This window comes from Camelus bactrianus, chromosome 11, assembly GCF_048773025.1.
Source record: "Camelus bactrianus isolate YW-2024 breed Bactrian camel chromosome 11, ASM4877302v1, whole genome shotgun sequence".
Lineage (NCBI taxonomy): Eukaryota > Metazoa > Chordata > Mammalia > Artiodactyla > Camelidae > Camelus > Camelus bactrianus.
The window spans coordinates 68155894-68169297 of NC_133549.1; the positions used below are offsets into that span (position 1 = coordinate 68155894).

Genomic DNA, 13404 nt, shown 5'->3' on the forward strand with positions numbered 1-13404 from the left:
ATCCTAAAATTCATATGAAACTACAAAAGAGCTGGAATAGTCAAATAATCTAGATGAAGAACAAAACTAGGGGCCTCACGTTTCCTGATTTTTTAACATATTACAAAGATATATATATATGTGTGTATACATACACACACACACACACACACACAGATATATATATATATATATATATCCACTCAAGCAATTATTTGGACTCAAATAAATATTTGTGCGCCTATGTTCACAGCAGCATTACTCACAATAGCCAAAAGACAGTAGGAACCCAAATGCCCACTGAGAGATGAATGGATAAAATGTGGTACATAATCGCTATGGTTTGAAGGTATTCCCTCTAAATGTATACATTGAAACCTAACCCCCAAGGTGATGGTATTAGGATGTGGGGCCTTTGTAGGTTATTAGATCATGAGGGTTCTATCATCATGGAATTAGTGTCCTTTTAAAAGACGCCTGAAAGAGCTCCCTTGCCCACTTCTGCCACATTAGGTTACAGTGAAAATGAGGAAGCTGACCCTCATCACACACTGAATCTTCCGCTGCCAAGATCTTAGACTTCCAAGCTTCCAGAACTATAGGAAATAAATGTCTATTGTTTATAAGCCATCCAGTTCATGGTATTTTTGTCATAGCACTCCAAACAGACTAAGACACATATACAATGGAATATTATTCAGCCTTAAAAAAGAAATTGACAAGTGCTACATATAGATGAAACTTGAATTCCCTACTTTCCTCTTTTCCTTCTTTCTTGCCCCTCTTTCTTCCTCCTTCCCTCTTTGTCCCTCAATCTGATCTCTGTCTCTCTGTCTCTTCCTGTTCATTTTACCTGGAAAAATTTCAAAGCCTATCCATTTCTAAGGGTCCTGTACCTTCATTATCATCTCAAACTAGTATTAGCGTCTGCCAGTAGCTTCTCCTCACTCTTATCTATCTCGCTGTTTTTGCTATATTAATCTCTCTTAAAACTTGTCTATTGCCAATATCTTGTTTTAAAACCCCTTAGTTCACCACTGCTAAGATTAAAATCTCAACTCCTTCACACAGTACATAAGATCTTTTATATTATGATCCCAACTTTTTTTGGAAAGTCAGTCTTTTTTGCTAATATTCTCTCCTTTCTTCACCATCACCACTCTCACCCTTAATAATCATCATAACAACCCTATGAGATAGATACTATCATTATTTCTATTTTACAGATGAGAAATCTAAGCATGAACACATGCACATGCACACTCACACACGTAAGCACAGACACTCATACATTACTGGTGGGAATGGAAAACAGTCCAGCAGTTTCTCAAATAGTTAAACACACAGTAACTATAAGATTCAGCATTTTCATTCCTAGGAATACACCCATGAGAAATGAAAATATATTCCACCCCCAAAATTTGTAAACAAATGTTGATAGCAGCATCACTCATAACAGCCAAAAAGTAGAACAACCTAAATAGCCATTGACAGATAAACAAATAAACAAAATGTGGTAAACAGTCCACATCATGGGATAATATTATTTTGGCTATAAAAAGGAGTGAAGTACTGATTCATGGTGCAACATAGATGAACCTTGAAAACATTATGCTAAGTGAATGAAGGTAGTCACAAAAGCCCATACAGTATATGATTCCATTTACATGAAATGCCCAGAATAGGCAAATCTACGGACAGAAATTAGATTAGTGGTTGCCTAGGGCTGGAAGGGATAGGGAAAGTGGGAGGTGATTGTCAAATGGCATGGGATTTCTTTAGGGATGATAAAATTTTTGTAAAATTAGATACTGTTGATAGCTGCACAACTTTGTAAATATACTAAAAACCACTAAATTGTACACGATAAATTATTAAATTGGTAAATTACACAAATTGTTTGGCAGAAGAGACAGGCAGACCTTGAAGCAGAATATTTCCTATTTGTTACTTTGACATGACAGCTCACTTTCCTGAAACATCTTATTTCATAGATAAATATTATCAATGCCAAATGATTTGGCCAAGAAATGTTGATACAAAGTTAAGCCAGAAATCAATCCCTTTAAGATAGCAGAGAAACTGGAAGAGTAAAAGTACATGCAGGAACAGGATGCTCAGATAATACTGACCTCTTCCACAAGAGACCAGTACTTGCAGTTACTGCAGATGCTCCAAGAAAAGCCACCATCATTAGCCGTCGCCTGATCTGAGTGGGCTGTGATCCTCCATGGTACCATCGAGAGCCCACTGCCAGTTCTGCCAATGCAGAAAGTGAGTTAAGACGAAACATCCTGTGGACAAAAAGTAGAAATGTTATTCCTAACTGGTGGTTTTGACAATGATGATGATGATAATAACAGTATTAACAACACCAACAAACACTAAGTACTTACTCAATGATAGACGGCAATCTAAACACTTTGCAATACTATGTATTATCCCATTTAATTCTCAGAACAATCATATAAGAAAAGTACTACTGCTTATAAACCTGCTGTATCAGACAAGGCACCATTAGAAGACAAGAAACCACATGGTAATTTGAAGAGGGAAAGTTTGATATGAAGTATTACTTATTAAAACAGGCAACTAAGTATTAATGAGTAAAGAGACATCAGATACAGGGAGCAGCCAGTACCTAAAATGCTGTTCTAGAGCAACAAAAAAGGAATAAATTTGTAAACGGGCTATTCCCAATTGGGCTGAAATTGAGACAGTGTAGTAAGGAAACAGCCACAGATGTCTGAGAAATTTACTAAAGTGTTATACCAAAAGAACTCACTGTAAAGCCATCCACAGGTAACTGAAGGAGAAATGAGTATTTCTTCTCGGTTACGTGAATTTTTGTAGCAGCATTTCATTCAAATCATACAAATTATCCATGCATCTCCCCTTTAACTTTCTCAGAGCATAGTTTACTTCTTCCTAATTTAAATTATCTCCACTTTGTACGTATGGCAATTCATATACTGATCATACGTAAGAGTGCTGCTGTCCCCTACCCTTCCACACACTTGGCTCTTAGCTTCCTTTAAGGCCAAAAAAATTTTTTTTTCCTCTTTGTAAACACATAGTCTACTACAGAGTCTGTTACATCACGGGTGCTTAAAATATTTAACTATTTCACTTTAACATGAAAAATGTCAAGTTACAAATTATACAGGTACTGGCTCCTAAGTATACTTTCAGCTCCAACATACTAAGAAAACTGTCTTTTATTATTTGGGTTCAACTCAAGTTAGACTACTTAGCTCTCTCCTAACATCACTGAGCCGGTTACTGACTCTTCTCTGGGACCTACAACTGTAATTTCTTAACTAAACCTTTCTCCTAGCCTCCTTCATTCAACCGAGGTCCAATTTCAAAGCTGGAGCTAAATCTTACCCTTACAGATAAAGTTGGGAAGAATTAATTTTTTTCTCGTATTTCCTATGACCTAAGCTTCAGCAACAAAATTCTTATATCCCTCCCAATCCTAGAAATCATCTCATTTTATTGCACATACTCTAGCAAAATTCAGCAGCAAGGAGACTGCCTTTTATCTTTTCTTTCTGCCCATCAACTTCTGATTCATTTTTAAATTAACATCTTCCAAACCCACAAATGCATTCACATATGCAGCACTGCTTTTGTCTATAACAAAAATGAGCATAACTAAGACATTCATGACATATGATCAAACAGGAAAGCCATGATCACTTGAGAAGATCCTTTGAATGCTGAACTGAGAATTTTGATCACATATACAAACGGGGAGTCACTGAAGTCCTTAACTAGGAAAAGAATATGATGAAAACATTTTAAAAAGAATTCCAACCTATCTACCAGCAGTGAATGGAATAAAATGCAAAGAACCAGGTAGGCAGAGGGATTTAACAGGGAAGTAGTGAGTACAGTCAGAGGCAACTAATAAATGAAAGTATTATGAGTGCCTACATTAGGGTGGAAAGTACAGAAACCAAAAACAAAATAAAATAAAAATGTCCAAAAAGACAAAAGTATCAGATATCAGTGGTCAACACACACAAATATCTACCTGCATAGGAGATGTGGAAGACAAAAAAGGTAAAGAAATTAAAACAATAATGGTAACACTAAGTAATATGGAAGAAAGTGAAATGGAGTAATAGGAATCCGACAATCCCAGATCTAGTCTCAGCTCTACCACTAAACAGCTGTGCACAAAGGACGCTCATCTCTCCTCTTCAGGGAAGAGTTTATTCACTGATAAAATGAGAACTGCCTCACGAGCTGTAGGGCTTCTTTTACCTCTTTAATGCTCTCATACCTCTGGTGAAAAAAGAGGTAATCTACTTAATCTACTTCAGTTGGGGGAAGGGACTAAGACCATATCACATATTCAAGATTTATTAGCTTTGAGAATCCTTTTCTGTATGCTACGGCTCCAGAGGATTTTACACTTTGGAGGCTCTGAGTTATACTAACATTCCACTTACATTTGATGTTGTAATTCAGATGTTACTATCTACATCTCAGTTCACCACTGGTTTTAATCTCATTCCCCAAAGTACACATCAAAAGATATATCTATCCATCTTCTCTAGTGCAGTTTTCATAGATGCCAAGTAAACAGAGGTAAAAAAAATTATCCCACTGAGAACAGGCTCTATTATAATTTAATTCCCAGCTTTGTAGAAAAGAAATAGTGTAGCTAGTTGAATGTGTTAATTTTTGATGAGAGACATTTAAACAGATTTAAGGAGACCAGCTTTCCAATTGAGTCTGGAAAGTTGAATAGGCCAATTGGCAGCATTTTTGCAGTAATGAAGATTAACATGCACATTTATAGCATGGATTAAATTACATCAAAAGCAGTACATTTTTCTTCCCTAACAGTCCCCATTCCCCTCCACAAAAAAGGTATGCCTCTAAAAAACAGCTTTGATGTGAACTGAAAAAAGATGAATAGGTATTTCTAATCAAGAAATGTCAAGGGAGGCAAGTAAAAGATAATTTTGTTACAAAAGAAAAGCATTATTTATCCAACAAGAAACTGAGTAAGTTTTTTAAAAACCTGTAACAGTACATCATTGCTGCAGAATATCATCTTATATACATATATACATACATATAGTATTACAGTATATTGTTGTTTCTCTATTATTTTAAAACTATTATGCTTAATAAATTGTGATAAATTTCAAAGGGTCACAGAAAGAGAGAAATCACTTAATTCAACATTCTTATTTAACAGGTGAAGGAACTAAGATCCATATAAGTCATGTAGTTTGTTCATAGCTAATTAGTACAAAAACCTATAATACATCATAAAATTCTTGATTCCCAAATAAATAACTTAAGGAGAAAAAATCTTTTTAATAACCATTCTCAGCAAAATAAATACAATAGCCATACTCCAAAAGGAGATCAAGTGTCCAACTACAGAAAGATAAACAATGGTAAAACTGAATACAATGTAAGATAAATACTAAAAACGATAATCATAGAATATTATTAAAATATTATTTCACAAACAACAGAAGCTGGGCTAAAGATATAAAAAGATAGTTGAAAAAGAAGTAAATATGAAAAGACAAATTAAGTAATAAGAGAATGCAATTAAAACTATACTAACATACTGCTTTTCATTCATCAAGCTGGCAAAATCCAAAAGTTTTGAAAACACACTTGTTGACAATGCTGTAGAAATGGAACTGCTGAGGAATGTGTAAATTGATATAATCCATGCAGGGCAATTTGGTAATATTCATCAAAATCACCCATATAAACCGTACATATTGGACCTAGCAATTCTACTTCTGATATAATACCTTACTGATATACTCACATACCTTTGAAATTACACACACACACACACACACACACAATATTCACTGCATCATAGTTTGTAACAAACAGCAAAAGACTAAGAACCACCCAAAGGATGACCAAGAGAGAACTGGTTAAACTATGATAAATATATACAAGGCAATACCATGTAGCAATAAAAAGAAAAATTTAAAAACTATGTACAGCTTTGAAAAGATTTTCAAGACATACTGTTATCTTAATAAAGCAAGATGTGGGATAGCATATATATAGTATGCTGGCGGAGGGGGGAGATGGGTGACATAAAAGACAGGGAGATTTTTATGATACACTATTTCATTTAAAAAACTATGCTTATGTATGTATCCATGAAAACAAAGATATAGTATTTCATATGAGCATTTTCATTGAATTTTAAAGACAATACAAGGTAATATGTGTGTGCCAATTAAAATAATGTAAAATATATGTGCATTTTTAAATTTATTAAATAATGTAAATGACACAAATAAAATTTAATGATTACTCTGGTCGAAGAGTTTATGTTTAAACTTTTCATTTGAAGAAAAATAAAAGGCAGGCCCAGGTAGATGTTTCATTCTCCTCAGCCAAGGACTGTCATTTAGCAGCCTTACAAGTGGGCTCAGGCTCAACAACATCTCAGCAATCAACCCATATCACAGCAAATTTCCCTAGTAAGATAAGCCTTACATCAAATTCATATCCTGATACTCTTATTACTGGCACATCTTGATTTAACTTATCGAACTACTAGAATTCCAGACCTTATCCTGAGCCTGACTTAAAATATCTGCTTGCACTTTCTAAGGTATTATGTTCCTTGTATTTATGACCTCTGGCAACGGCACATTTAAAGAATGACTGTTTGCCTCTTCCAATCCCGACGCTGGCCTACATAAACCTCCATTGTACTATTACTGATTGTTACCCAGCACTATTGTTCAAAGCAGCATCTGTTAATTGTGAGGCCGTGATAGATTTCTGAGACCTACCTAAATTTGGTCACCAACAAAACTCGGACCTCAGTTAACTAAAACTTCAAGGTTTCAAAGTGTTTAGTTTACATGAACTAAGAGCCTGAGAAAATAAGGACTGAGTAGCCTTTATACCTGTATTTCTAGAACTGAATATAGCATATGGCCCAGCTAGTATACGCAGGTGATGATTCAGTGCACCCCATGAACCTGGAAATATGGTTGCTGTCTGAGAACTACACTGTAAAATCAGCACTCTCTGCAGTGCCCACAAGGATTCACCCTAGTCATCCCAGTGGCAGCTATACACTAACCATAGATTTGGATTCAGTAGGCCACAGAGCCTCAGCATTAAAAATCTGAATTATATACTTAACTCTCCTTTATTCTACTTCCATGCTCCCTAAGTAACTTGTGATTATAATTCAGCTTCCTATGTAGATTGCTTTCAAGCAGAGAACATGTTGATCAAAAGATGGGAATTTCTAGTTCTCATAGTAAATTAATAAATTGGCAATCTGCAGTCTGGTTTACATTTCAATCTCCCGTGGTACCAGTCAGTCTAAAGAAGCTTCTCTGAATCTGACCAATTCCAAGGCAATGATAAGATCCAGTTTGAGGATTTTCAAGGTTCAAGGCCCAGGTCTTGGATTGTGGTGACATCTTGCCCCCCCCCTGCCCTGTCACTTCATTCCAACTTCCACCCCAGTGAGAATTTCCCATAAGTTTTCTATGGCCAGAGTCACTGACCCTAGGGAACCACACTCACTTTTCCTTTTGCCTGGGATGTAATCAAGTTTGGGGAAAGCGATAAATAGAGTAAAGAAGGGGACATGATGGGAATACTGTTTTGCTGGACATGAAACAGATTTTTGTGTGGAATAAGAAACACTACTCGCATTTTTGTTACAAATAATATAGGAATACATTTTTATTGTTGAAAATGTGGAGAAATATATAAAGGAACTATATATTCTTTTTTCTATTAATAGACTATTTTTTTAGAGCAGTTTCAGGTTCACAACAGAATTGAGCAGAAAATACAGTGAGTTCACATATAGCCTTCCCCACTCACACATACATGCTCCCCTACCCTCAGCATCCCTCATTAGTATGGCATATTTGGTACAATCAAAGAACCAACATGGACACATTATTACTAGCCAAAGTATATATTCTTTTTCATACATCTAGAATTCTACCACTCTCCTTAGAAGTAACCTCAGAAAGAAGACGGCATCTATCTTTCCTGAAACTGTTCTATATATTTACATATAAATATTACATATGCATATGTATACTAACATACTCAGCATTTGGGATACTTTACATTATCCTTTGTCTTATATAATAGACATACCATACACATTTGCAACTTTTCAAAATTTCATAATAAATCTAAAATCATTCCATCAAGGGATATACAGATCTACCTCTTTCTTTTTAACTACTACAGAGTATTTCATTGTATGACTGTTTCACAATTTCCAACTATTTGCCAATTAATACAGCAAGGTTGTTTCCATACTTGCCATTACAAATATAGCTACAGAGACTTTTTTCCCTGCACATTTATTATTTTTTTTCAGGTATATCTGTGGGACAGATATCTAAAAATGAAACTGCTAGGTTAAAGGACTGTGATCATTTTTAACTTTGATAGATATTGCCAAATTACCCTTCAATACTGACATTCCAATTTACATACCTACCAGCAGTGTATCAGGGTACTCCTTTCCCTGTATTTGCTATTCTCAATCTCTTCCATCTATATGATAGATAAAACCCAACTAATTTAATTTATATATACCCCTTATAGTAAATGAATTTGAAAATATTTATTTTTCAAGAGTTCATCATTGGTGTTCTGAGGACTATTAGAATACTAAGCTGTATTTATTTTCTTTTGCTCCAGTCATATTCTCATCCTTGAGGCTTCATCTTTTCTTACTTGCAAAAACAGGGGCATTCTTTTCATCTAGATTTTGTTTTTAGATACAAAATAATATATTCAGGTTAGATGTAATATTAACACTATTTCATTCAACGTTATTTATGAGTAGAATGTTATTTTTATTAAGCAACAACAACAAAAATGCTAGAACTTCCTTAACCTGAACCATTGCAATACTTTTCTAATTCAATCCAACTGGAGCTGACCGGGAAGATTTTTCCCACCTAATGTTTTGCTTTCTCATGGCTGGTTATACTTTCAAAATACTTGAAGATTATTCATTCATCACATTACTGAAAAGAACAATTTAATCTAAACAGCAACAATGCTCTCAAAAATATCCCTCAAGTATTTCATCTTCACATAAGCTAAAATTTACACCTCACACGTACTAAAAATTACAGTATGCCCAATTCAACTGCAGTATAGGGACACAGCTACTTCAGTGTTTCACAACACAGATGGACGTACTTTTTCATAACTTATTTTATTAAAGCTACAACCTAGAACAACTTATTAAGAACACACTAAGCAATAGTGTAAACATAAACAAGCATATTTAGTTCGCTGATATTTACAATACTACTTCTTTGCAAAGAATGTGTATTATCCCTAAAGTACATGCAATCTATGAAAACAACAGTTGTCATGAACATAGGAGAATAAATAACAGGAAAAAAATGAGCATTTGCTATTGCTATATTTAAGATGTATGGACTTCAGATTTAAGTAGCTTCAGATGATATTTTTATCAGTGATTTCATATTCATAGTTTATATACCCACAGAGCTCACTAAATGGGGCTTATGTGTCTGCATGAAGGCTGAAACATGAGGACTGTGCCTAATACAATACACAACGCCTAATACAATACTTTGGGCATTAGACACAGTCAAATGTTTGTTGACTTAAACAGAAATACAGTAATTTGAATAATGCCAAGTAATTATTAAAATATTGACTATATAATAGTCAGGCTATTGGACTGCAAGTAAGGATAGTCAAGTTTCTGGCTTGGTTCTATCATTGGTTCTAAATATCTTAATGTGACAAACTATTTCTGTACAATTCATCTGAACAGACCTTCTTTAGACTCAAATGAAATCCCATCTTACCCATAAAAGTTACGTAAAATGATCATTACCACTGTTGATTTATTCCTCTAAATTCCTATAGAATTAACATTCTATACCACTATTATGGTTTTTGTTTATTAAATCATTTTAATATATAGCTGTCAATTTGCCAAGGAGATTGCAAATATACCAATATGAAGTATGTTTTTGTCTTCTTAGTATGTTTTAGTCTTCTCAGGACCAGTTAATGAATCTGAAGTTATTACTAACAGTAAATAAGTAAGTATTATTGTTCAATTACACTAGAGTAGATACAGAAAACTTACAGTCTCTCTCTACCTTTACTACTACCTAGCTAGGTGACCAGTAAAAGCCTTATCCTCTCTAATAAGGCAGGGAGATGCAGGGCATAGTGGTTATTTGTAAATCCTTTCTCGCTTTAAGAGTTCATTTCAGAAAAACAATATGTAAAGGTATTTTTTACTTTTTGGAAGAAGAAAGTTATCCTGAATAGTTATCCTACACTAGCCTCACTGGCTTAAGAAAATTTCACATAATCCAAAACATCCAACTGCCATTACCTCATTCAAGTCATTAGCTATTTATTGAGCAAGATACTGTGAGAGCACTGCAAGAGGCACAAAGATGAGCAAGACACACAAACACCTTATAATTTGATAGTGCACATAAAATAACTATTCATATAACCATACTGAAAGGCAGGAAAAAAGGGAAGGGCTACAAGAACATATTAACATAAACTGAAAGAAAGGAAAAATTGTATTACATTGGAAAGTGGAAAAGAGCTCAAGAAAGGCTCCAAGGAAGATGATTTACTTAGGAAAAAGCTAAGCATTCTTAACAAAGGACTCTGGCTGAATGCATTATCTCAGAAGCCTTTGTCATTCTATTGCTTTGTCATTTTATCTGAGGAAGGGGATAAGCTATTGGAAATATAATCTTTACTGCACAATTATGACATTTCTAAAAATGCAACAATATATTAGATTTTAATTAAGTCAAATAATTTTTAAATCTTTCCATACATTTCTTTTAGATGAAATGAATCAGTCTGAAAGTTCTGCAATGAAGACACCAAGATGACTGCCAAAATACAGAAGAGATTAATGTTCACGTCTAGACAAGAGGCATTTTCATAGCTCAAAGTGATGTTACTGACAGCATAAATAAGGAAACCTCACATCTCAGCTAACTCTGTTCCAAGAAGTATTTCTCAACAGCAGAGAAAAAGCTATTTTATTTTATATTATTTTTTCCTTTTTCAGTTTTATTAGGTAGAATCATTACATTTTACACATATATATTATATTGCATGTAAATACATATATACAATATACTGCACATTTTTTTAGTTTACATATATGTATTGATCATTGTTTCTAAGAACAGATTAGAGCTTTAGCTTTTTAAACTTACATACTTATCAAAGGAAAAAAGCCAACCACTAAATAAGAATCAACAGAATGTGGTAATCCAATCATAAAGGACAGTCAAATGTGCTTACACATAGTCAAAAAATCAATCATCTAAGTTATAAATAATAAGTAGTTCATTTGTGTCATTATTATTATATTATTATTTTTAGATTCCACATGTAAGTGATACCATAAAGAACTATTTTATTTTTTTAACATTTTTTATTGATTTATAATCATTTTACAATGTTGTGTCAAATTCCAGTGTAGAACACAATTTTTCAGTCATACATGGACATATACACACTCATTGTCACATTTTTTTCTCTGTGAGCTACCGTAAGATCTTGTGTATATTTCCCTGTGCTATACAGTATAATCTTGTTTATCTATTCTACAATTTTGAAATCCCATCCATCCTTTCCCACCCTCTGCCCCCTTGACAACCACAAGTTTGTATTCTATGTCTATGAGTCTATTTCTGTTCTGTATTTATGCTTTGTTTTTTTGTTTTTGTTCTTTGTTTTTGTTTTTGTTTTTTAGAGTCCACATATGAGCGATGTCATATGGTATTTTCTTTCTCTTTCTGGCTTACTTCACTTAGAATGACATTCTCCAGGGACATCCATGTTGCTGCAAATGGCGTTATGTTGTCGGTTTTTATGGCTGAGTAGTATTCCATTGTATAAATATACCACATCTTCTTTATCCAGTCATCTGTTGATGGACATTTAGGCTGTTTCCATGTCTTGGCTATTGTAAATAGTGCTGCTATGAACATTGGGGTGCAGGTGTCATCCTGAAGTGGGGTTCCTTCTGGATATATGCCCAGGAGCGGGATTCCTGGGTCATACGGTAAGTCTATTCCTAGTCTGAGAAAGAACTATTTTAAATGATTTGGGAATGTAAAGTTAATTTAAGTCACTGAAGTCTCGAACAATTAAAAAAAACACAACCGTAGGTACAAGAGTCATCTCACAGAAATGTTAGGTTTGACACAGAACTTTTGTACACAGTCTTGCTAAATGAAGATGCTATGGAAAAGCAAGTCAATATCCTATAGTACTGAACCTTCTGATACTCTGTGAAACATTCCTTCATCCAAGAACCTCAACAATTCACTTATACACACACACACAGACACGCATGCACGTACACACACCATAGAACCTTTTTACTGCAATGATAAAACCTAAAACTCATATCTGGTAAAAGAACTGAAGAGTAGCAATTTCCCTTCCTTGAACAACTGTACACACACACATACACACACACAAAATCAACCAAAGAAAGTCTATTTAAAACAAAAGCAAAAAAATCATCCAGGAAACTACACAAATAATGATAACCAATATAAATTTTCTAAAACTTCTAGGATGTTCTAATGTGTTGAGATGAGTAAGATTCAATATTTAAAACTTCCATAAAACATTAACCTACATTTTAATTCAAGTCTTGGAAATTAGAGCTGTAAATAGCTTGTCTGAGCACTGAAAGTGTACCCAGTGTGGAACGCAAACAATAAGAAATGAATCTAATTGTATTAAAAATGAATAATATAAGCACATCAAAGGAGGTAAGGAAGAAAAGATTACACTTAGGTAACTTTGGAAAATAGTATTTTCACTGTATATTGTCAGGATACAGACAAAAGATACTATAAGTAAATATTATATTCTAGTTTGTAAATTTGCTTGCCACAAGTATATGCGTCAGCAATTCTGAAACTATTTTATGTGCGTATTAGGATGTAGTAAATAAATAAGGAGTAAATAAATAAATAAGAGAAAAGAATGCTTCCAAACTCATTCTGAGAGGCCAGCATTATTCTGATGCCAAAACTAAACAAAGATACAAGAAAAAATAAAAATTACAATTCAATAACCCTGATGAACATAGATGCAAAATTCCTCCACAAAATATTAGCAAATCAAATTCAACAATATATTAAAAGGATCATACACCATAATCAAGTGGGATTTATTCCAAGGATGCAGGATGGTTCAACATCTACAACAGTCAACAGTCAACATGATACTCTACATGAACAAAATGAAGGAGAAAAATCATATGATCACCTCAATAGATGCAGAAAAAGCTTTAGACAAAATTCAACATTTATTTATGATTAAAAACTCTCAGCAAAGTGGGTACAGATGGAATGTACCCCA

The 13404-nt window shown here is 34.0% G+C and overlaps 1 protein-coding gene across 1 annotated transcript in view; it reads right to left on the bottom strand.

Annotated features, from left to right (window-relative positions):
- MICU1 (mitochondrial calcium uptake 1) overlaps nucleotides 1-13404 on the bottom strand; it is a 193284-nt gene that overhangs the window by 154357 nt on the left and 25523 nt on the right. Inside the window, exon 2 of the mRNA XM_010963199.3 lies at nucleotides 2112-2273. Within this exon, the coding sequence (XP_010961501.1) occupies nucleotides 2112-2272 (161 nt within the window). The 5' untranslated portion in view covers nucleotide 2273. The remainder of the gene's footprint in view (nucleotides 1-2111; nucleotides 2274-13404) is intronic.